At 37.7% G+C, this 25,819-nt stretch overlaps 1 protein-coding gene across 6 annotated transcripts in view; it reads right to left on the bottom strand.

Moving 5' to 3' along the window:
* Window positions 1-25,819, bottom strand: part of lzts1 (leucine zipper, putative tumor suppressor 1) — a 162,608-nt gene that overhangs the window by 16,276 nt on the left and 120,513 nt on the right. For 4 of the 6 annotated variants that reach the window (XM_028805988.2, XM_051933297.1, XM_051933312.1 and 1 more), the window contains one exon: window positions 2,352-2,842. In XM_028805988.2, the coding sequence (XP_028661821.1) occupies window positions 2,352-2,708 (357 nt within the window). In that variant the 5' untranslated portion in view covers window positions 2,709-2,842. Of the gene's footprint in view, window positions 1-2,351; window positions 2,843-13,438; window positions 13,546-25,819 lie in introns of those variants that run through there. The other 2 variants (XM_051933302.1, XM_051933320.1) reach the window with 2 other exon arrangements.

Genomic DNA, 25,819 nt, shown 5'->3' with positions numbered 1-25,819 from the left:
ATGGAATGGTTTACGAGAGCCTTTCTGAGGCCGAACAAAAGATATGCTATGGAAGTGGACTGGGTCTCAAAACCAGCCCGGGCATCCTTCAACGTGTGAGGTGACAAGGTTGACCCACTCTGCCCATTATTCATTATCAGTCAGTCAGTCATTTTCCAACCTGCTATATCCTAACTACAGGGTCACAGGGGTCTGCTGGAGCCAATCCCAGCCAACACAGGGCACAAGGCTGGAAACAAACCCCGGGCAGGATGCCAGCCCACCGCAGGACACACACACACACCAAGCACACACTAGGGACAATTTCAGATCGCCAATACACCTAACCTGCATGTCTTTGGATTGTGGGAGGAAATCAGAGCACCCAGAAGAAACCCACACAGACACGGGGAGAACATGCAAACTCCACACAGGGAGGAATTATTCATTGTAATTTTCTTCAAATTTGTGATGAGTGCGCGGCTCGCTACTTGCTATGAGCCTATGATATGAACTCTGTCTAAACTGTTGCTAAACTTAATCTGTACACAGTTGTTTAGACACAACTTAAAATTTGACGGCATGCTTAGAAATAAAATTTAATGAAGAATAAAAATTTACTAACACGGCTTACACGCTATTAGAGTACATGTCAAAAGTCAATGTCATGTCCAAGTGCCAGTACCCTAGTAGGCTAGTAGCTGCTAATTTACAATGGAATACATTATAACCGAGGTTATAATGAAAACCTCACATTAACTTAATAATAAACTATACAATATGAAAAATTCCAATCCTGTGCTTTATAACTTTATTTCATCATACTAATAATCGCAGCTGAAAACCACTAATTATTGCTCACACCGACGACCAGAGAACAATAAAATGCATAACACATAATCAAAACTAATTATTCGTACCAAAAATTTTAATATTAGATATGAGATCATATAAATTGAAATAATGTATATGCTAACTGAAATGTAGAGGTATCGAAACAGAAATCGGCAAAAAGGCAGTTTCACCAAATTTTTCTTGCAACGTTGTGTACTGACAACTAAAACAACTTGATGACATAATACAGTATATTATATAGGACTATATAAATCGCAGTACTGGACAGTACTGGACTACTGTTTAGTAGTTTAGAAAATTGATTTTAATGTCAAACAGTAACCAGTACATAAAATTTATTTCATGAAACGGCCGGCCCATGACCAGACCAGAGTCTGCGGCCCACCGGGCATTGCCCAAATACCCTAATGGCCAGTCCGCCCCTACTCTATGGTCTTGCCAGACTCCACCCACATACGGGCCATCTCTTCACTGCCTGTAGCTGCTGCCTTTTTGGCCTGTCAGTATCTTCAACTCTTCCTTCAACTTTTCAGCTTCCTTTTTTGCTAGTGTTAACCAACAGGCTCTGAAATGCAACATTTGGGAAGCTGACCTTAGACACAGCAGTAGTAAATCCATTGTTGTCACTGATTCAGGTTCAGCTAAGGTTTGTATTTAAAATTAACAATAGAAGTTAGCTTAAAAGTAGTTTTTTTTCATGTGAATACTTAGGTTGACCAAATTTTCACAGTCCTAATTTAGGACACAATTTATTAATCAAGCACTCGGTTCAGGGTCAACAAATAATTTAGACATTTATTGAATTGAAAAACCTTGGCAAGGGTCCCCACTTAGAGTTGTGTGTGCTTTGTTAGAAGAATATACAATTGAAGGTGGGGGGGGGGGGGTATTTTGTTATATTCCATAGGTTTGATCACCCTATAACTACTGTATCTATTACAGTATTAGTTCTTTTTGTTTACAATGTTTACAAGTTGCTTTAACAAGGGCCTTGCAGCTTTAGGTAACTTAAATAATTTTTAATCTTGACTACCAAAAAATATGCACAGTACAAAAGCTAAATCATATTTTCAGCGTGTGATCCCCACTTATTCATTGTATCATGACAGGCAAAAATAATCTTGTAGTTACATAAATTCAGCAGTGTATAGGCATATGTAGTGTTACCTACTGGTATGAGGTGGAATAGCAAACAGTGTATGGGTGAACAGCATAAAGCACTGAAAAGTTAAAATAAGGTGAGAAGTACAAGTAAAAGATATATTATGTATTTTTAAAGTAAAAGAATTAGTATAATATCACTGTTAAAGTCTGTAAAGTGGAGTAAAAAAGTTAATGATGCCATAAAGAGGGAAATGGTTTCAATGTCTTACTTTTTAAAAAACAGCAAAATAATAATAATACATAAATACTTACAACAGGAAAGGGAGAACCATCACTAGCAAGGTCTCCTCCTGAGAGAGAGTGAATGCAAAGAAATATATTCAATGTATCAAAAAGCAGCCCGAGATACTCACTTTTCCTAACTGTCCAGAAATGGGCACCAGTTTTGGCGGTGTTGACTTCCCAGTCTCCATTTCTTTCTCTGCTCTGTTGTCTTCCTCTCCTGCAAAAGGTTTGCTGGTGTTATTTCTGGCAGGTACTCTATCTTTGTGGCTCACTTTAATATAGAAGAAATCCTCGGTCTTCCCATGTTTGGAGATTGCTTTGGCATTGTTGTTAGCTGAATCCTGGGAAAAGCCATACTTGATGTAGCCTTCCGTACTGCGGCTTGCTTTCTTTGATTGTGATGTCTTTTTCAACTTGTATTCAGAGGCACGGCAGTGCTTGTTGTGTAAACTATGACCTGTTATCAGACTGCTAACACTTCCCATGATTTTTTGGACTTCAGGAAGATCAAAGTAAAAGTGGATTTAGCCTTAGTATTCAGAGTAGCGCTCTGATGGGGGATAACATGTAACATGATCATAGCCACAACATATCCAGAACAAATCCCCTTGAATTAAACCTGCAAGAAAAATATACTTGTGATCAGTACTTGGCTCACTATGTTACTATACTTGATTAATTATTTAGAAATCTATTCACTGATAAATACAAGAAAAGCAGCTGGTGCTCAGAATGACAGAAAGAGACATAGTAGGAAGTTCTGAGACAAATTAAAAACCAAACCACTCATCATAAGTATTCTTTTGAGGTGCCTTTCAACTAAATTAAACAGGTAACAAGTAAACAGGATATTCAAATTTTGCAAAATTATTTAACATAAAAAACTGAAACATCACATTAAGACATGTGTTCAGACCCTTGGTTTGACACTTTGAATTAAGCTCAGTTGCATCTCATTCTATTGATCATCATTGAGATGTTTCTATGCCTTCTCTGGAGTCCAACTGTAGTAAATTTAATTGACTGGACATGATTAGGAAAGGCACATACCTGTCTATATGATGCCCCACAGTTGACAATGTGCATCAGAGCAAAAACCAAGCCATGAGTTCAAAGGAATTGCCTGCAGAGCTTAGAAACTAATCTGTGGAAGGCTACAAAACACTTTCTTCAGCACTGAAGGTTCCCAAAAGCACAACGGCCTCGATATTTCTTAAAAGCAAGAAGTTTAAAAACAACCATGACTCCTCGTTGAGTTGACCACCAGACCAAACTGGACGAGAAGATTCTTGGTAAGAAAGGTGACAGAGGGCCCGATGGTCACACTGGCAAAAAGTGTGGAGATGAGAGAAACATCTAGAAGGGCAACCACCACTGCAACACTCATCCAATCTGAGTTTATGACAGAGTGCCCAGACACATTCCTCTCCTCAGTAAAAGATATATGAAAGCCTGCACTTCAAGAACTAGGAGAAACAAGATTCTCTGGTCAGATGAAACCAAAATTGAACTGTTTGCCCTTAATTCTAAGTATCATGTCCAGAGTAAACCAGACACCGCCCATCACTTGTGCAATCCCATTCCAGTGGTGAAGGATGGTGGTGGCAGCATTATGTTGTGGGGTTGTTTTTCAGCAGCAGTGATTATGAGACTAGTATATATACTGTATATGGCTTGAAGTGAGCTCATGTACTGACAACCATTTTTTGGCACAGCATACTGGCATTAAATTCCAGTATACCGGAACCTCTCACTCTGACCATCAAGGGGGATCTGTTTGAATCCTTGATTGATATACAGCTAGATAGATTTCTTAATATAGGATGGCACAGTGGTTTATGCTACCTGGGTTTGAATTTTGTGCCCAATCATAGTCTGTTAGGACCTCACATGTTCGCTGCCTGGGTTTCCTTCATGCACTTGTATGCTATACAGCAGTATAAAATCAATTTGAATCATTAAACTGTTACTTCTTCATTTAATGCTTAGTTCAAGTTGAATCCTGTATCCACTTGTGTAGGTAAACTCCACTGTATTATTTATGATTTAACTACTTAGCAGATGAGCACTTACTGTAGTCTGGAGATTGACATGAGATGAGACCAGAACTTAATGTGTAGATCATAAAGAGTCAGAGCTCATAGTGACAGCCTGGGCAGAATGGGGTGCATTGACAATGGCAATTTGAGCACCGGAGCACAGTGCTGTTACTTAGGCTGATGAGGTTGAATTACTTCATCATCCTAACAAATAACATGAAATCAGTACTGTTTACACAAATGCTTGCATGTATAAATTCACTTAGACATCTTGTAGTCTTCAATTGTTCCATTGTCCACATCTTGTACAGTTGTGCAGCAGCCAGCTTATTTTTAGACTACATTGACTTGATGGTGTTTTTCAGTTTGTGCAGCTGCCAGTGTGACATGCGTTTTTTTCTTTTTTACTTTAGCAATCAAGAAACAGATAGGGTTAATATTAAGTAGGCTGATTTTATGAAGTTTACACAAAGCCTGTGTAATAAACTTTGTGCATTTAAACATTCTAAAAATGTACAAAGAAATATTTAATGTAGTTTGGGATTTGGAGTGTAGAGTGCTGAAAATCAGAAGTAGGAGAGCTAAGTGCTGGGTGAGACTGAGAGCTCATTAGCATCTTCAGATTAAGGAAGAACCCAACTTTAAATTAATTCAAGGAATGTTCCTGAAAATTTCACTTAGTTCATTGTGCTCCTGAATTATACAAATAATGGACAACAGACAGATGAATAAAGTATATAATAATTGAAATAAGCTAAAACTACAAATTGACAACATAAAAAAATAGATGCAATGATTAATGCAAGAAGAATTTAGCAGTAATTAATATGTTTGAAAATTGCTAATTGAGCTGAGAGAAAAACATTTAATGTACTGTACTATAGAGGACGTCTAAACAAGGAGATAAAACACAAGAACATGAAAAATCTGTGTTCTTCCCAGTTGATTCTGGGGTTCGTCAGGGGTGTATTCTAGCTCCTACTCTGTTCAATGCTTGTATGGACTGGGTGTTGGGCAAGGTCGTGGGGTCTAGCGGCTGTGGGGCATCTGTTGGTGAAGAAAGATTCACAGATCTTGACTTTGCTGATGATGCTGTGATCTTTGCGGAGTCAATGGAGGATCTGATCGGGGCGCTCGAGTAGACTGAGTGAGGAGTCTGAATGTCTCTGAATGTTTAATGACCTCTTGAGCACAGCCATCAGCAGTGTGTCTGTTTGCAGACAGAGTGTCGACCATGTGGAGAGGTTTACTTATCTTGGCAGTGACATTCATGTCTCTGGTGACTCTTCCTATGAAATCAGTAGACAAATTGGGAGAGCATGGGGGGGTCATGAGGTCGCTGGAAAGGGGTGTGTGGCGATCCCGATATCTATGCAAAAGGACGAAGGTCCAAGTCTTTAGAGTCCTGGTGCTTCCTGTCTTGCTATATGGTTGCAAGACATGAACGCTATCCAGTGACCTGAGACAAAGACTGGACTCCTTTGGTACTGAGTCTCTCCAGAAAATCCTTGGGTACCGTTATTTTGACATTGTGTCAAATAAGCGGTTGCTCATGGAGTCCCGAATGAGGCACATTACCTGCATTGTGAGGGAGCATCAATTACAGCACTACGGCCATGTGGCGTGATTCCCTGAGGGTGATCCAAATCGTAAGATTCTCATTGTTGGGGACCTAAGTGGCTGGATCAGGCCAAGGGGTCACCCACGTAACACCTGGCTGTGGCAGATAGAAGGTCATTTCCGGAGGGTGGGACTGGACCGCATGTCGGCCTGGAGGATTGCCAACCGGATCCCGAGCTGTTTCATCATGTGGTGTGTATAGCAATGGACTGTACCAGTGCATGCTCCCCAACTTGACTTGACATGAAAAATGACCAAGTGCTTTGTGCTTGCAAAGAGATACAATGGTTTGCTGGAATAGAACTATGGATTTATACTCGTGAAAACATTTGGTTATTAATATTATGAAAAACAATCTGAGATCAATATAAGTAACCAGCACTGTAAAGCATAAAGCATCTTGCTAAATGCAGAAGAAAGAAACAGAAATTTCGCTTCAAGAGAGTATTATCTACAAATAATGCCTTAAATAAGCACCCATTCAGCATGAGAAGAACTGTTGCAGTGATCGATAGAATGAACAACAACAAACAGGGAAAAAGCACAGTAGTTCTTAGTGGAAAATACAGTTATCAGTACTATATAAAGAGGAATGATCAATACAGTGAGACAGTATATCTTGATTAATGAAGGAGTGACACATTCGCTGATTCATTCAGGCAACAGTATTTAGAAATCAACAGAGAACAAGAACACCCAGTGATCGATAAAAAGGAGCAGATTCAACATTCACTATGAAAGAAAAGAATGTAGTGATTAGTATTAGTGAGAAATGGAGTGATCAATTAAATCAGATACACACTGCCAATTACTTCAGAAGCTTACTGAGTGATTATTAGAATTCGCTACTATTTAAGATTATTTTAGAGGGCTTCTGGCCATTTTTTCTAATATATTTTAATATTTTTATGTTCTTTTCCTGTTGTTTATGTTATCATCCAATACTAATGGTGCAGGATAGTCACCGTGATTGAAGTATAAGTTCAGTACTTTTTAACGTCAAAGTTCTTTCTTCACCATCATGGTATATACCAATCTGTCACATAAAACTGTGTTCTAAAGTGTAGCATTTTTTATACATTTTAAAAATACCTTGTCTGTTCTTGCCGCTTAAAATGAGACCAAATGGCACATGGGGCCATAGATGATAGAAAAAAGTCTTAAAACTTACCAAATATTTCCACTTTGTAGCAGCAAAGGTTTTGAAAAACATGCCTTCTGCATTTAAGAGGCATCATTGCGATAAAAAAAGAAAACGGGGAATATTTATTTTATTACAGATTTTTGGTCCAATTTTTCCTGTTTGCTTGTCATCTTACAGCCATTGTTATGAGTTGAGTTATGACATCCCAGCCAGCCCCTTCTTTGACAAACTATATTACCCATAATGCCCTACTTTTGCTTTTGCAATTCTGCCTCTTCAGCAGTTATGTTCTGCCTTGGCTTGTAACAATAGACAGATGTGCACTAAAAGCATATGATTATTTTTTCTGAAACAGTGCATTCTCTCTTGTTATTTTACATAGCCTACAGAGCAAGATTCACGGCAAGAAGACATATATTGAAAAGAGCACATAAGAGTTTCATTGTACTTTGTACAAATAACAGTAAATCTAAATCAAACCAATTGCATTGCATTGTATTTTAAATAAAAGATTTGGATTTTTGTAAGAACCAAGCCAGAGGAATGTATGACAGAACAGACTGAAGCCCCAAAAGGCAACTATTCACATTTTTCTTAATGCAAGATGAGTCACAGTTGCTGAAGATATGGTAATAAAAAAACTGAGGACTGGCACTCACTAACACCAGTCAGTCTGTAAATACTTGAGAGAGAACATGCAATACTGATGCAGATCCTGGAGCTGTGAGGCACGGAATCATAGCTCTGCACTATCACTGTGCCTATGTTAAAAAATTAGTATTGAATTTACTAAACCTCAACCTGATTAAACTTTGGTGATTTGGCGTTACTAAACTAACCCTAATCTGTGTACGTGTGTGTATGTATGTGTGTGTATGCTCTGCTAATGACAAATTACCTGATCTGCATCTATTTTGAAAGTTTATTAGAATGTACACAAGCTAAAATGTTGAAAGTCTTAGGGCTCAAATATTTTTTTGGATAATTGTGAACCTGTAATATCTAATATATGAACAAAGATTTTTGAAAAAGTACTTTGCTGTTTTGAGTTTCTGTATAACTGCAACTAGTCTGGTATAATTGTGGGGGCTTGTGATTAAGGGGCTCAATGCAGTCTGTATCAGGATACATTACATTGTACTTGTGGAAAGAATCTTCATGAAGAGGAGAGACATGGTAGCTCTCTATCTCACTCTTTCTCTCTCTCTCTCTCTCTATATATATATATGGTTAGGAAGTCGGCGATTGTTCAAGTAAAACTTTTGTGACACTTTGTCATGTCAGTCACTACAGTATCAAAGAAAAGATGGAAAAGATCGCATTATCGCAAACAAAAGGTGATTAATCATCAGAACCAGGTGTAATTGAAAAAATAGCAAGAAAATTCGAGGTCAGAAAAAAAGAGTAGACAACAAAGTCTTTTCGCATTCGCATCATTCAATGCACAAAACATGGATTTACACAATAATGGACCAAACGCTATGAGAACCTGTGGTCCCGGAACAGTTTAAGCAATGACAAATTAAATTTCAAAGAATACACAATTCGGTTAGGTGTATATTGATGATCACAGAGAAGCGATGCAAATTTTAACAGGAAAAAAGAAAGGTAATGTATATATTCCGCGAATAACATTACACACTAAAGGAGATCGTGTTATGCCATTCGTATTAAAATGTTTACAGTTTACCGTGAGAATAGCTTTTGCTATGACAATCAATAAATCACAGGGATAAACATTAGAAAAACTCGGATTATTTATTACAGAAACAGAAACAACATTCACTCACGGGCAGTTATACGTTGCGTTGTCACAATGTGTCTCCAAAAAATATTGTTTTTAATGAAGCTTTAAAGTAAAAGTGCAAATAATGAAATTGAAACAATTCCAAAGAAAAAAAAATTTTAAATTGTATATCTGATTAACCAAACACAGTGGTTGGTGAGCGAAGCGAGCAGGGGGCGAAGCCCCGTAGTTATACAGAAAAACTGATCTAAATCCATTAAGCAGTTCTCTCATGAAAAGTGGGCAAACATGCAAAAAAACTATAAGAAATTTTGCGCTTGGACCATGAAATTTTTAAAACCGTTTCTTAGCAAGCAGCTATGGGCCAATGGTAACCTACATTTCAAATTTCAAGTCCCAAGTCCTCATGGTTCGGGAGATTTCGTGATGAATGAGTCAGTGGTATTTGGCTTTTATATATATAGACTAGCTGTACCCCATGGCTGCTCCTACATAGTAATGAAACAGGACAAACTTTAAAAATGAAGAGACGTTAGCACTATATCTGATCGTGTTCAGCTCTGACGGGAATGTGTTCCCCGCGTGGGGAGAAAAGCACATGGCCGTGATATCTCTGGCAGTCAGCAGCTACCCTCTAAAACACATGGAGCTCTGATCTCTCTCTCAAAAATGTCAAACATTACTCCTTAACAATCTGTAGATGATAATGTCTGTTGAACAAACAGGTATCGCTCGCTAAGCGGAGGCAAGGTGCACTCCAATATGTGGTTTTTGGCTTTTATATATATAGATATATACTTATAATCCCTAGGCAGATTATTGAATTTCCCAGAATAAGAGCTTTATATGCCCAGAACTATGACTTGGAGTACAGTAGCTGAATTGTGATTCTTAATTATCTGAAACTAAATGCTGCCGTGACTCAGTTAAGAGAGCAAACTACTGAATACAACAAAAGGTTTGAACCAAGTTATTCTACAAACTATAGTAGTGTTTCTTTTTGATTCTTAGATTTGAGACATTTCTCTTCTTTTTTGCTTTGTGTTTGGTAGCCTCCTCTTCTACCAACTTACTCTGTTCCCAGTGTCTGTTGCAAATGAGGCTGAATAACACGATTAGACATCACAAGTGAAATTGATGAATTTATTACAAATGAGTCTTCTATGACAGAAAAGCTGTAAAAATGACTTTATGTGGCCTTTTAAAGAGATGTAAGGAAAAAAAAGGTTTTGTTGTTTCAAAATATGTTATAGCTTTGTCTTATGGAAAAATACTGACCCATATAAACACACTGTACAATTCATAGGTTGCCCTAAACAACAAAATGAACCACATTTGTATTTAATGGCTTCTTTTTGCTTTTTTCATTTTGGATAATCAATAAAGAGTGGAAAGAATGGATCCATTTTACATCTGTGAATTATCCTAGGGGCATCACTTGAAATGTAGGTAATTTCAGCCTTGTAATAAATGAAGGGCCTCCAGGGATGTTATGCAGACACTGCCAGGAAATGGAGAATCCTTTCTGGATGAAGGATGACTGAATTGGTAAATGCACATTTGGATATCTGCAACTTCTGCTTTCTTTTTGCAAAGATGAGCACTTCTGTAAAATAAGACTGGGAATAATTGCTTAGTCTACCAATAAAAATTACAGCAGTGAGTGACTGATTTTATGGTTCACTCATGTCAAGTGAGAGTCTCTTGCTCATCATATAAGGAGCCAAACACACTTCCAAGGTATGCTACAAAGAAAGCAGGATTTCTGTTTGATTAATTTCTTTTCATGGGCAACATAGGCAATTATCAGTGTTTGAATAGCATGTTAAATTGTGTAGCTTGTAATAGAAAAGTTACTCCGGGCCTAATCATTTCGCTTTTGTCTATTTAGGCTACATGTCTAAATGCCAAACTCTTTAGGAGGAACTGATGTCAGAGTTATCATGATCTTTAAGATGCCTAACCTTAACCAACTAGCTCAAAAACCTGATATACAGTACCTTTTTCTGACAGATGGTAGAGTCTGCATAAGGCTCAGTAATTCTCAGAGTGTTAAAATAATATCTGCACGGGCCATTATCACACTCATGTGCTCTAGAACGCTGGCATCTTCTTTATCTGACAATCAATTTCAGAAAAGCGCTCATCTGCCATTTGCCATTTGTTTTTTTTTTAAGAAGAGAGGAATTTCAGCAAGAATATTCAGGTTCACAGCACAGAGGTCTTTCGTGGTGGACACGATCTTAAAGCATCTACCACAAACTGGGCAGTATTGTTTACTGAGATGTGTTTCTGTTAAGAAATTCATTTTGAAGACAGAGCAGATTATCAGGCTTTAGCGTTCTGCTTTACCACTAAATTCATTTATTCATTCATCCATTCATTCAATGAATCATTCATATTCCAGTCCAAATGATAATTGAGAAATCATTATTTCAAAAATCTCAGTTTCTCCATTCAGTTTTTTTAACATTAGCCCTTCAACAATATGTCACATATTTTAAAATGTAATTAAGTACAGATTTATATGTTAATACAGATGTAATGACATACATAACTAGTATATTGCAAGTTTTAAGGAAAACAAAACACAAACATGTATGTCAGATTAACACTATAATCTAAGCCACCTTGCCATCTAATATTAAATACCACTAGTTGTACCAATAGTCCTGTCATGTATATACAGAGCAGGGAAATTCTTATTTGCATGTCTGACCAACATACAACAATTCACCATGACTTTTGATTATACTGTCTATTACATAAAACTGAATAATACCAAGTCTGTTAAATAAATATAGATACATTCATCTGTCAATTGATTGTATGTTAGTAACTACATTACAAATACAGTATATATGGCTTATAGTCTGAGAAAATGTTATGTACCTATTACATATATAGTAATATGCATATTATAAATATTATTATATTATATATTGTGACAAGCATCAGCATTAAAGCTATGACACACTCAATTTTTACGTGTAAGTGAGGACTGTTATTGTTTTCTTCTGCTCCAGTCCCACCCACATTTAGCCACATGGGACACCATCAAAAACAGCAAACGTGCAGGATCCCCACAATCTGTTCTCCGAATCTCACTTTCTGCCCCTATTGCTTTCCATCTACTCTTTCTAGCTTTTTTTCTTGACGCCAGTCTGCAGGTCTTTCCAGTCTCCTTTCATTCCTGCTATTGTCCTCATGACCCTGCAACGCGTGCCCAGCTGCCTGGTTTATTTGTCTCTATGATGTCATCCATGTGTACTGGGCTGAAGTGCCTACACAGCTCCTCTGTGCTTTGGCAGCAGGTTACAATATAAAATTATCTGTTTGATTATTATGTATACTAAGCGTAAGTGCTGCCCAATATAGCATGTGATTGTATTACTTGGAAACTGATTGCAATAAAACACATATACAGTATTGATTAATATAAAATGATCTACTATAGTTGTACATACATATTGTAACAGATATGTAAAAAATCTATCTATCTATCTATCTATCTATCTATCTATCTATCTATCTATCTATCTATCTATCTATCTGTCACATATTACATTAATAATAATATTACTAAGTATAATATAAACCTGTATATTTATATATTACGCACATAATTGTGGCTTGTACAGGTAATAGCATATTAAATTTTTAAGTTCATACATTTTATACCCTTTTCAGGTTACTTTTGAAATATGTTTTATAACAGACAAATTATAATTTGTTTATCTAATATGTACACATTTTCTTTTGTGGTGAGCAGAAGTAAAAAGGGGTGAACAGATCATCAGGCTTTACCTTTCTGCTTTACCACTACAGTCATTCATTCAATCATTCATTTTTTAGTCCCACTGAGACTAAAAATTGAGAAACCTTGTTTCAAAAATCCCAGTTTTTTCAGTTGTGCAATTTCCCCCATTCTTTTATTTTCTATGTTGAGCCCTTCTCAATCTGTCAAAAATTTTAAAATGCAAATTAGTAGATCAGGACACAATCCACAAAGAAATCAATTTGATAGACTCCGTAGAATAACTTGACAATATTCCTAATGATAAATTCAGTGCCAAGCTGATGAAGTGACATGCTGAAATTTCAGATAGAGCTGGGATTTTGAAATCAGTCTTATCACCACGCATTCAGCATGACAGCCAGTAGAAAAGATGCATGTGATGACATATGGGCAGAATGTACAGCGAAAACCAAAGTACATGAGTGACATTTATGTTTGCCTAGGGTGTATTTATTATTTCAATCCCACAGTCCTATTTCAAGGCATTATTCAAATATTGTTTGTCAGAACCCTAGACACAAATTTTTTCATAACTTTATCGCTTGTTGTTTTCTTGATAAACCAACAGAATGTAAAAATATGAAAATATTTTGTGGGTTTGAGATGCTATCTCTTTTAAGGATTCCGCATAATGTAAACTGCTTGTCTTTTTTAACCTGACTACTACTACAGTACATCATCATTCTGCCAGTCATGACAGCACCTCAAGCACATATACAACATTTTAAACAAAGTGCAGAAAATGTTAGGTAAAGACAGGCAAAAATATAAATGAGTTAGCTGCAGGTGTACAACTTCCACTTCAGGTTATTCTTTGCATCAGTGGGCCTTTATCCTGAAAGAAGAAATATTGCTATGCTACTTACAGGTTGTTGGGATTTTGTCAGGTTCCTCTTTTGAAACAAAATGATGCTAGCTGCCCATTTTCTTCAGTAAAGACATCTTTAGCTGCTACCTTTGGTGTGAAGAAGGGATCAGATTAGCCCAGGAGAGAGCACAACAGACAGCCTAGGTTTGTTCATTGAAGAACCAGCATCCATCTTCTTAGGTGATCCAAACCCTCACATCTTGTACATCCACACATTACCCTTGGTGGTGCATACCTGTTCGTTTTTATCTATTTTTTTGGAATATTTTCTGAATGCCAAGACTTGCTTACTTACTTAAAGTCCAGGTAAGGCAGCTTAGCTTAGTCCACTGCTGAAAGGCAGTACCCATCCCTGCTTGGGACCTTTTCTCATTACAGAGGGCTCCTGCTTTGCTCAAGGTGATGAATGAGTCTCAGGCCGCTCAGTGAATAGTCCTCCCAATTTAACTTGCTCTCTGCCTGCCAGCCTACTACTTGGGGGGGTCAGGGGCATTTATTTAACAAGCACAGCTTTGCATAACTGACATGTAAATGTGGAGTGGGGGAAGTGTTTGAGAGTGTGTGCGCGCGCGCCAGAGAGTGATTTGTTCCCCCTGGGAGCAGACAGCACAACGCACACATCGTTACACAAATGTGCCTCTAAAGTGATTAACTCCTCCACTGACAATGCTTTCTTTGGCCTGACTTTACATCCTTCACTCGGCACACTTCACACTCACAGTTCAGATCGGCTCAGCTCACCAACGTTATATGGTGCGAACAATGAACTGATATGCTGATTAGACAGAGGCCAGGACCCTTTGTCTGGACAGAAGGAGCATTGCCATCTAATTTATTCTTTATCTCTAACCAATCAATGGAACATTTAATGAAAATCACCCTTGAGGGAAAAAAAAAAGAATGAATCATAACAATAGTAGTAAAAGTGCATAATTAAAAAACGATATCAGTAGGGATTTTGTAGACAGAAATTATGCATCAAATGAACAAAGCGGGCGGCATGGTGGTGCAGTGGGTAGCGCTGCTGCCTCGCAGTTAGGAGACCCGGGTTCGCTTCCCGGGTCCTCCCTGTGTGGAGTTTGCATGTTCTCCCCGTGTCTGCGTGGGTTTCCTCCGGGTACTCCGGTTTCCTCCCACAGTCCAAAGACGTGCAGGTTAGGTGCATTGGCGATTCTAAATTGTCCCTAGTATTGTGTGTGTGTTTGCCCTGTGGTGGGCTGGTGCCCTGCCCAGGGTTTGTTTCCTGCCTTGTGCCCTGTGTTGGCTGGGATTGGCTCCAGTAGACCCCTGTGACCCTGTAGTTTGGATATAGCGGGTTAGATAATGGATGGATGGATGAAGAAAGCAAAATTTACTGAAACTTTCTTCCTACAGAATAGGGATACTACTAATATATGTATTAATAAACATAGAATCACTAGTATAATTTAAAAAAATGAAAGCAGCATGTGTCCTGTATTCACATTCTGGTTACTGTGTGTGTGTGTGTATGGTATCTGCAGGTCCTCCCTGTGCCCACATGGCTTTTCTGCAGACATTCACGGTTTTTGTCCTTACATCCCTAGAAACATTTGGTAGAGTCTCTAAATTGCCACATTGTCATTGAGTGTGGGTGGCAGCTTAAGAGTGCCCTGGGACAGCCTGGCATCCCACCATCCTGGTGATGGTTTCTAACTTGCAGTGAGTTCTGCTGGGGTAGACCTCAACTCACCACAGGCCAGTAGTGCAATAGCTTAGAATAAATGGATGGATGGATGGATACATTAAAAATGCCTCACAACCTCTGCTGAAAACTATTTTTACCAAAAGGGTGTCATGGAAGTTAGCGTTCCTGCCTGAATCCTGGGAACAAATGTTCACTTAAGCACTGCTTATGTAAGGTTTGCATGTTTTCTTGTGTTCCCAGATTCCAAAAACTGTGCACTTTAGGTTGGTTTGTGACTTTAATTTGGCCCATTGTGTCTGAATATGAATGTGTGTGTGTGTGAGTGTGCCCTGTGATTAATTGGTGCTCCATTCAGGGTTGATTGTCTTCTCATCAATGGCGTGGGCATAGACACAGGCTTGGCAAGACTCTGGGCTGAATAATGAAGTTAAACAAATGATGAATGAATGGATGTTCCCTATAGAAAGACAGACAAAGCAGCATCCCACACTAATTATTTTGATATTTGAATTATTGCTTCTCTCCTATGACCTTGAATTTAATAGGAAGTATAAAAAATGGATAGGTGAATTATAGCATCTATAAATTGGTAGTATTTCAAATGGAATAATTTACTTTCACAGCAAAATTTTCTGGCGAGTGCCACCTGCACTAAGAAATCAAAAATTACTGTTTCAAGTAATAATTCTGTTTTTTAAAAGAAATGTGTGGACACACTGCTTGGATGACTATTCAATTATTGGTAATATTTTAGTTTAGCTACTGCAAAAATAAATCTATTACTCATTTACTCTTATGTAACAAGACCTTAATAAAGGCTTCTCTGGATCTTCATAACACTTAACAAAGCAACAATAAAGTGTTTTTTCATCTCTGCAATGTTACCTACTAGTAAAACTTCACTTTGGAATGGTCTGAGGTGGCTTACCTGAGAAACATTTCTCTTGATATTATATATTTAGTATAAGACCAGTCAATCCTTCATATTAACAAGTTATTTTACCACCAGGTCAATATGCCACACTGCACAGTGATGAACAACATTGTTATTGTTAACATTGTTATGAAGACTAAAAGAAGCCTTTGTTGAGGTCTTGTAACATAAGAGTAAATGGGTTGGATGCATTTTTGCAGTACCTAAACTAAAGTGTTACCCAATTATTAATTAAGCTGTTGTCTTTGTGAACTTTGTATGTTCTCCACAAGTCTGTGTGTGTTTTGCTTTGGTTGTTGTGTCTTTCATCAGCTGAAAGCTTTCTGTTAGCTTGATTAATAACAGTTAAATGAGTGTGTGTGGGTGTATCTGTGTGGACTGTCGCCTCCTCCAGTGCCTGTTGCTGCAGGAATCAGATTCACTTCCCCACCATCTTGAACAGAAAAAAGCAAGTTTAGAAAATACACGGATTGAAAGTCAAAGCATGAAACAGACATTTAAGATACAGCTTTATGTTCATATCATATCCATGTGGTGAAATCAAATAAAATGAGATTTAACAGTTTTTATTAACATGTCAGACACACTACAACAAGGACTCCACAATTCCAGTTTAAAAAACTTCTTATTGATTAATGTGATGGTTTTTGCTGGTTTTTGAAAAATATAGTCTATTGCTAAAAAAAGTAAAGACAATGGGCAAAAATTGGTTTCTTGGAAAGTGAAATTAAAGGAAAACAAAAGTGGAACACTTAAACAAGAGTGACTGGAGCTTTTAGAGTCTTTGAAATGGTTATGAAGAAAAATATGGTCTGATGTAAAACAGTATTTTAATAAAGAAAAGAGAAATGTTCATTCGTTTTAAGTCAAGTTTTAAAAACCTGGTTGAGCTCTGATTCTTGGTGTACTTTTATTTTTTGATAAAGGTAATAAATAATAATACTAATAATATAATAACCCTGTAATTGACTAGCACAGTCCAGAGCTGCTCCTCTCCTGGTGCAAGATACTACCAGCGTACACAGAAATTCTAAAATTAATTTAAGCCTTTTAAAATGTCGGATGAAAAATAATAATAATAATAGTGATGCTGTTACTGTAATGGGTAGTGTCACTAAATCAGAGCAGACCTATGTGTGTGTCTGCATGCCCTCCTCAGATGTTTCTGTGGGTTTCCTCCCACTGTCCATAGACCTTCCATTAGGTTTATTGGTGATGCAGTTTTGAGTCATTCTGCATATGGATGTATTGGAGTCAGTCTGGTAATGGACTGGTATCTTGGCTTAATTTGCCTGGTCATGGTTCCCCTATTACTCTGAATTAGATAAGAAAATAGATAATAGTATTAAAAAAATAATACTATTAATAATAATAATACTAATTCTATTACTAGTACTACTAATAATAATAGAATTATAAATGCATTGCATGCTACTCCTTTTACTATATAATCAGATGATTCCATTGGCCTTGTTACTTAGAAATTTAAGTATTAAGTTTGACCCCATTCTTTACTTTCCATAGCCATATTACCTCTGTAGCAAAGTGGTCTTTCAGGAATACTTCAGGAATATATCCAAACTCAGATCATTTCTGCTGATGCAAGATGTTGTAAAGCTAGCCCACTGTTTTACATAATCCTGCTTGGATTTATGCATCTTTCTTTCAGTTAGCCTCCTCCAAAAGACCATCCAGAAGTTCAGGTACTGCCCAAAATAGTGCTGCATGTGTACTTACTAATACACAAAAGTATTTCCATATAACCCCTGTGTTTTACTCCTTGCCTGTTGAGGAGTGGATCCCGTATATGTTTTTTGCTACTCGTACTGTATATAAGGGTCTTGCTGCTACTGCAACTACATATCTTTTGGACTTACTTATTCCATCCACTTCAACTATCTCTCTTCAGTCTGCATTACTTTAATTACATTATATCTAATTATATATCTAATTATATATATATATATATATATAATATATATATATATATATATATATATATAGGGCGGCACGATGGCGCAGTGGGTAGCGCTGCTGCCTCGCAGTTGGGAGACCTGGGGACCTGGGTTCGCTTCCCGGGTCCTCCCTGCGTGGAGTTTGCATGTTCTCCCCGTGTCTGCGTGGGTTTCCTCCGGGCACTCTGGTTTCCTCCCACAGTCCAAAGACATGCAGGTTAGGTGGATTGGCGATTCTAAATTGGCCCTAGTGTGTGCTTGGTGTGTGGGTGTGTTTGTGTGTGACCTGCGGTGGGTTGGCACCCTGCCCAGGATTGGTTCCTGCCTTGTGCCCTGTGTTGGCTGGGATTGGCTCCAGCAGACCCCTGTGTTCGGATTCAGCGGGTTGCAAAATGGATGGATATATATATTATATTATATTATATTATATTATATTATATTATATTATATTATAACTGGGAACCCCTCTTAATTCTTTGGATTTTTGCTTATCATTAGGTGAGCTTTCAAAGTAGCAACTTCGTTTTAATATATGACATGCCTTATGGAAACAGTAGTATTTCAGCAGTGACATTAAGTTTATTGGATTAACAGAAAATATGCAATATGCATCACAACAAAATTAGACAGGTGCATAAATTTGGGCACTATGACAGAGATATGACATCAGTACTTAGTTGAGCCTCCTTTTGCAAATATAACAGCCTCTAGACGCCTCCTATAGTCTTTGATGAGTGTCTGGATTCTGGATGGAGGTATTTTTTGACCATTCTTCCATACAAAATCTCTCCAGTTTAGTTAAATTTGATGGCTGCTGAGCATGGACAGCCTGCTTCAGATTATCCCATAGATTTTCGATGATCTTCAAGTCAGGTGACTGTGACGGCTATTCCAGAACATTGTACTTCTCCCTCTGCATGAATGCCTTTGTAGATTTCGATCTGTGTTTTGGGTCATTGTCTTGTTGGAATATCCAACCCTGCGTAACTTCAACTTTGTGACTGATGCTTGAACATTATCCTAAAGAATTTGTTGATATTGGGTTGAATTCATTCGACACTCGACTTTAACAAGAGTCCCAGTCCATGAACTAGCCACACAGCCCCACAGCATGATGGAACCTCCACCAAATTTGACAGTAGGTAGCAGGTGTTTTTCTTGGAATGCAGTGTTCTTCTTCCACCCTGCAAAGCACTTTTTGTTATGACCAAATAACTCAATTTTTGTCTCATCAGTCCAAAGCACTTTGTTCCAAAATGAATCTGGCTTGTCTAAATGAGCATTCGCATACAACAAGTGACTCTGTTTGTGGCGCGAGTGCAGAAAGGGCTTCTTTCTCATCACCCTGCCATACAGATGTTCTTTGTGCAAATTGCACTGAATTGTAAAATGATGTACAGATACACCATCTGCAGCAAGATGTTCTTGCAGGTCTTTGGAGGTGATCTGTGGGTTGTCTGTAACCATTCTCACAATCCTGAGCATATGCTGCTCCTGTATTTTTCTTGGCCTGCCAGACCTGAGTTTAACAGCAACTGTGCCTGTGGCCTTCCATTTCCTGATTACATTCCTTACAGTTGAAACTGACAGTTTAAGCCTCTGAGATAGCTTTTTGTAGCCTTTCCCTAAACCATGATACTGAAAAATCTTTGTTTTCAGATATTTTGAGTTGCTTTGAGGATCCCATGCTGTCACTCTTCAGAGGAGAGTCACATGCATTCAAATCAGCAAAATTACAAGGGGACCCAAATTTTTGCACTGCCAGTTTTTCACATTTGATTTAATTTCATACAACTAAATACTGCTTCACTAAAAATATTTGTTTGGAAAACACCCCAGTACTCAGATGTTCCTAGGAAATGAAAGACATACCACTGTTATCTTTTTTGTTGAAAGTAAATATGCAGCTATTACCCTTGTGTAAACATTGTCAACAGGGAGTGCTACTGTATATAACAGGTATAAACAGGTAGCAACGGAAAGGACAATGAATGTGAATGTTTAAAGATACTAGCAACTACACTTTGCATGACTTCTTAGGAAAATAATTATTTAGAGGGTTATCAAGTTCCTCTTTATTAGGATTAATAGGAGGGACATCTACCTGTGTCTCACTCTTTCTATCTGTCATGATTTAAAATACCTAAAGAAACAATTCAAACTTGAGTTATCTCAGACAGCCATTATGAAAGACGATCATAAGGGCTTGATACTTTAATCCACTTTTAGGTTCCACAGTATAGAGGTCAATGACAAATTCAATAACTAGGCAAGATTCCTATTGAGCATTTGAAACATTTGCAATAAAAATGCATTTTTTTGCTTTTAAGGGTATCAAAAACCAACTGAATAAGAAAATCTTTGCCCCAAAATAACATTGTCCCAGTGAAAAACCATGCCAACCAAAAGATGATGAAAGTATATTACCTTTCCTCTATTTTTAACAGAAGATGACAGCTATAACTCTAAAGTAGTTGAGCCTGAGTAACAAATCATTATGGTGTTAGACAATGCTCAGAATATTCACAGGCAGCTCAGCTGATGCTTTGGAGGCAGTTACAGGAGAGCTTTGAACCAGAAATCCATCAAATACAATATAAATAGCCCTTAAGCTCAGCATTCTGTGAAAAGGCAATGGCAAAAGTACGAGGAAAAATAGAAGAATTTCAGCGAATACCAAATGGAGGCAAAGAAAAATGTACAATTTGTTGGTTTAACCCTTTAACCGCCAACTCCCTAAATATTCCCCACGCCAGGCGAAATCTGAACAATTTTCGTTTTTTTACTTTTTTACATTTTTTTTACATTTTTTACATTTATTCAAGCAGTATTGACCACTAAATGTTGTGCAAGTTCTAGAAATGGGCAAACACATAATAAAACACAAAATGTACCTTTTCTCAGGCTTCCACAACAATAAACTTTCATCAACTGTAACTGACGGTCCTGGCATGTAGGGCAACTGAAATGCTTCAAATAAATGGTCAATCAAAGGACGTAGCTTGAACAAGCGGTCACGGTTTGGATCTTTCTTATCTGGCTCATTTCTGTTGTCATTCAAATGAAAGAATTTCAGCAGCAAAGAGAATCGGTTACGTGTCATGATACCTGCAAAAATAGGTGTTGCATACATAGGATCTGTAGACCAGTACATCTCAATATCTGGTTTTCTGATTATTCCCATCAACATCAAAATCCCAATGAATTTTTTCATTTCATTTTCATCAGTGTCTACCCAAGCACGAACACGGGAATGTGGAGGTAAATTGGGATTTTTCTCAATAAACTGTGCTGCATACAGATTTGTCTGATGAGCAAAATGTCTGATCAAATCAGGTGACACAAACAGCTCATAAAACTGCTCAGCAGTGTAATTGTTTACATCAACAGTAAAGCCACACGTTGCCTCAAACGGATGCAGAAAAGGTAGTTCACCTCGGGCAGCAGTCCAGTTGAGATGCTGGGGATACACCCACTCATCGCCATCATCCGATGCGCCGTCATTCACAGTATCATGCAGCGCACGTTGCTGATCATCATTGTCGCTAAAATCTTCTTCAGAACTGCTACAATCATGATCAGAATTATTGTCCAAAATCGCCTGCAAAACCTCACTTGAAGTCAGTTTACATTTCGCCATATTCACAGCTTTCACTTTCGAATCACATCACGTGATCGGCCAATACAAGCGCAGAGTTGTCGAAATACAACGTAGTAATAATACCCACGCCAAACTGTCAGTTATACTACGCGCCAGGCATTCACATAACCACAGGCAAATGTGCCGGATAATTCCGGCAGTAAGGCGTCAGCAATAAAGCTACGATGCCGGATATATCCGGCAGAGGGTGGTTAAGGGGTTAAACAGTTATATAAGCAACAAAAGGAAGTTGATTGAGTGACATAGCGTGTCGGAGAAACTCGAAAGCTCAAGTTCACAAAGTCGCACAGCGCCCGAAATAAAAAAGAAGTCACATATCAAAGTCAGCGTGAAAAGGCGACTCGTAGCCCATCCTCTGAGTGTCATATGAAAGCTTATTAGGGTACAGTGAAAACAAAAAAAGGCACACAGTGTGAAAAAAACATGAAATATCAACTTTAATCCTGAAATTTCCACTTTAATCACGTAGTTTATTTTGTCATTAAAGTAGAACATCATAAACTTCATCTTAAAATCGTTTAATTTACTAGTTTCTCAAATCCCATCATAACTAAAGTAGCACGTTAAATGCTTTGTTGTGTATTTGATCTTATATGTGCTCTATGTGTCCAAATCACTATGTGCTCTTCCTCTGACAGGATACAGAATCCATTACAAAGTAGCTCAGGTTGTGCAATATTATAACTGTATCATAAGTACAATAACCTCACGGTAACTTGCAAGTACAAACAGTTCTACAAGGAGCACTTGATGGACTGATTGAGTGCATGTATAGTTCTTGGGATGGAACTGTTTGTGAACCGCAAGGTCCGAACAGAAAAGGCTGTGAAGCGTTGGTCGGATGAGAGCAGTTCAAATAGCGAATGGCTGAGGCAGAGAGTGCTTGATGCTGTATACCGATAATTCTCTTTCCAATCGCTGTAGATCTGTGATTCACACTCAGATATAGTGATATAAATACTCCAAGTGGTGCAGTGAGAGTAATATGGAAAAAGATGATCCGCTGTGGCAACCCCTGACAGAAGAAGAAGAAGTTGCAGTGAGAGTAACAACGCTAAAGCAGTTATGGTATTTAGAATAGTTTGACCATTTTGTGGACCATTATATTGTTACAGGTTAATTACAATCAGATGCATTAAACTTATAAACAATATGCGGTTGATTTCAGTGTATTTATAAAGCCACGTCAGGGATGTGGATCTAAAAAAGAAAGGGAAACCACACAGGAACAATAGCACTTCTTTGACTCTGGGTGCCACCAGTCTGCAAAACCAAGCAGAGAACTTGCGTATGACAGGGTATGAGGTACCATGGAAATGTGCGTGGCTTTACATCAAGTTTAGGTTTTATACATCACGATTTGAACGTGGAAACGTTCTAACGCAACATTTCTGTGTGTATGCACCGTTTATACATGAGGCCCCAGGACACCAAATTTCCAAAATGTCCAAGTTGGCAAGTTTAGCTAAATACAAACACTGAGATCTTGAAGATAAGAAACCTCTGTTCAACTATAGATGAGTAAACATAACATCCTAAAATATCATTTTAATAGACAATGAAAATCAGGTGAATGGTAAGTTGGCAAATAGGTCCTATACAACCAAGTAATATTCTAGCTGAGTAATATACTGAGCTTTATCATAGAAATATACTATAGATGTCAGTGATGTATGATCAGCAGTTCTGGTAATTTTAATCTTCAGAAAAGTGCAGGTTTACTGCCAAAGATCTCAGAAAGTGGAATATTGGATAAAAGTTAAACAGTGGTGTCATTGGCTAAAAGAAACAAATATGGAGGAAAACAATTGGAGAGGCTAAGCAGGAAGGAGAGAGGGGTGATAAAGGGTGGGCAAGAAATACAAAACAAAAGAGTAATCTGAAAAAATATGTTTGAAAATTATAAGAAAGTGAATATGCTATAATGAACTACAGACAAGACACACCAGGACGGCATACCCTATGAATGAAATGCATTTTTGTAAGTTATAAGTACCAGGTGAAATCCAGTAACCAAGCAGAGCAGGAAGATGCCATAAATCCTTAGCCCAGAATATTGAGAGATCTAAAGGTTTATTTGAATAAATGAGGAAGGCTGTTTTTGGAAGACTTGGATGTTAGGAAATGAAACAGAGAGTTCAGACTTAGTTTAGCTTGTAGGCATAACCCATGGATCTTCAAAAGAGAATTGCAATAAAGACAGAAAATTTGGCAAATTGTTGGACCATAACCATACTTTCACTAAAAAAGCAATCATAGCAATGCTTATTCTGGGGCATTTTAGAGAGCAGGCAATGGAAGCCTTGAGCATTTATAGCAGGGTTCTGACAACTTGTAAAACCAACAGCTTTGCCATTTTTCAAAAATGGAATTGCTGCAGTTACATGTAGCTCCTCTGGAGAGAACAGAAAATATTCAAAGTTGTTTCATGCCCTTTTAAATAGAACAATTTAAGTAAAATGATTGCCTCTTCAGGAGATGTATTGAATCAGCGTGTTATCCATTTATGAAGAACCACATAACAACTGAGAAAAAGTTCCCAACTTGGTAGTGTTTATTTATAAATCTCAGAATGTTATTTGCACTGCAATGAGAGAAAGTCATGTAAAATTCAGCTGTGCATATTCTGTAAAAGAATGCCAACATAAGTCATAATCACAATAAATTCTGAAGGGTTGATGAAACTGTAAATGGAAAGGATTACAATACAAACTAAGCAGAAATTCACAGAATACCATTCCCCAAAATGATTGCGTGAAATACTTCATGGTAATTAGGCTCCATTAGTCTTCCATTTTTGACTGAACACTGAAATCTGAATATACTGCTATTACCACAACATGTAACTGTGCTATATAAATTCAGAGGCTGCATGGAGTATCATGACATCCATTGTGAAAAGTACTGTGATGAAATGTGACTTACAAAAATTCTAAATATTAAATACATCTTTGAACAGGAATGTATTTAGCTAGAAAGGTGCAAAAAGAGTGGATATGCTACCAAAGACAATGAATGTGCTTGCAATTTTCATTTATTTTAATTCATAATCTTGAAAGTGACATGTTGCATGTTGGTGGGGGATACAAATAAAAATTTCACTTTACTCTGCACAATGATAATACTACTACTACTAGTTTGGTACTATAAAATATTCAGTGAGCTGTGTAGAATCGTATCAATTGTAATATGCATATCTTAAAAAAACAGTGGTGCAGTGGTGGCTCTGCTGCATCACAGTAAGCAGACCAAGGTTCACGTTCTGGGTCCTCCGTGTGTAGAGTTTGCATGTTTCCCCCATTCCTGAGTGGGTTTCCTCCCAAAATGTCCAAAGACATGCAGGTTAGATGAATTGGAGATGCTAAATTGGCCCCAGTGTATGGTGGGTGTTTGTGTTCGCCCTGTCCAAGCTTTTTTCTGTCTTGTGCCCAATCTTAGCTGGTATAGGCATCAACCCCCAATCTTGCGACTCTGGTCTGGATTAAGTAGGTCTGAAAATGATCTGACATACTGTATCTTAAGTATACAAATCGCATCGCCCACAGATACAAAATTTGTTAACCAAATATAGGCTACCTTGTACTTCTGGCCATCACACTTTTTGTGACACACATGCACATAAGCATGAGAGAGCAGAAGGTACCAACGTCGTAACAGTGCTGACAATAGCTTCAACAGCAGTAAGGCTTTTGGGTTAATTTTGCTTTGTCTGTGACGTGTTCATTGTTCAGTGCTCAGTTTGATTTTTTTTATAGTAAATCCAAACTTTTTATGCATAGAACTTTGCTTTCTTTCCTTCCCAAGAAATTAGTAAAATGGAGCTGAACTTTACAAAATATGTGAATTGTGATGATATAGAAAATGCACTGCTGAAAAAAGGGGGATTACAACAGTATAGAATCATTCAAAACCTAGTGAAATTTACAGAAAAAGAACTGGTTATGAAGAAATCTTCAAGGACATTTGAAGGGGCTTTTGGATGAATTGAAGACCTGAAGTAAGACAGACAGGTTGAGTAGATGAAGATGACTTGAAGTTTTGAAGCATCAGCTCCATGAATGATGGGTTTTGAAAGCTTTCCACAAGATGGCCATTTGCTTGTAGAAGTCCTGGTATGTGTAATATTGAGGCTTCAAGGTTTTGAGTATATACTGCATATATAT

The sequence above is a fragment of the Erpetoichthys calabaricus genome, chromosome 1 (genome assembly GCF_900747795.2).
Source record: "Erpetoichthys calabaricus chromosome 1, fErpCal1.3, whole genome shotgun sequence".
NCBI classification, from domain to species: domain Eukaryota; kingdom Metazoa; phylum Chordata; class Cladistia; order Polypteriformes; family Polypteridae; genus Erpetoichthys; species Erpetoichthys calabaricus.
This window is presented reverse-complemented; position numbering and strand designations above follow the sequence as displayed.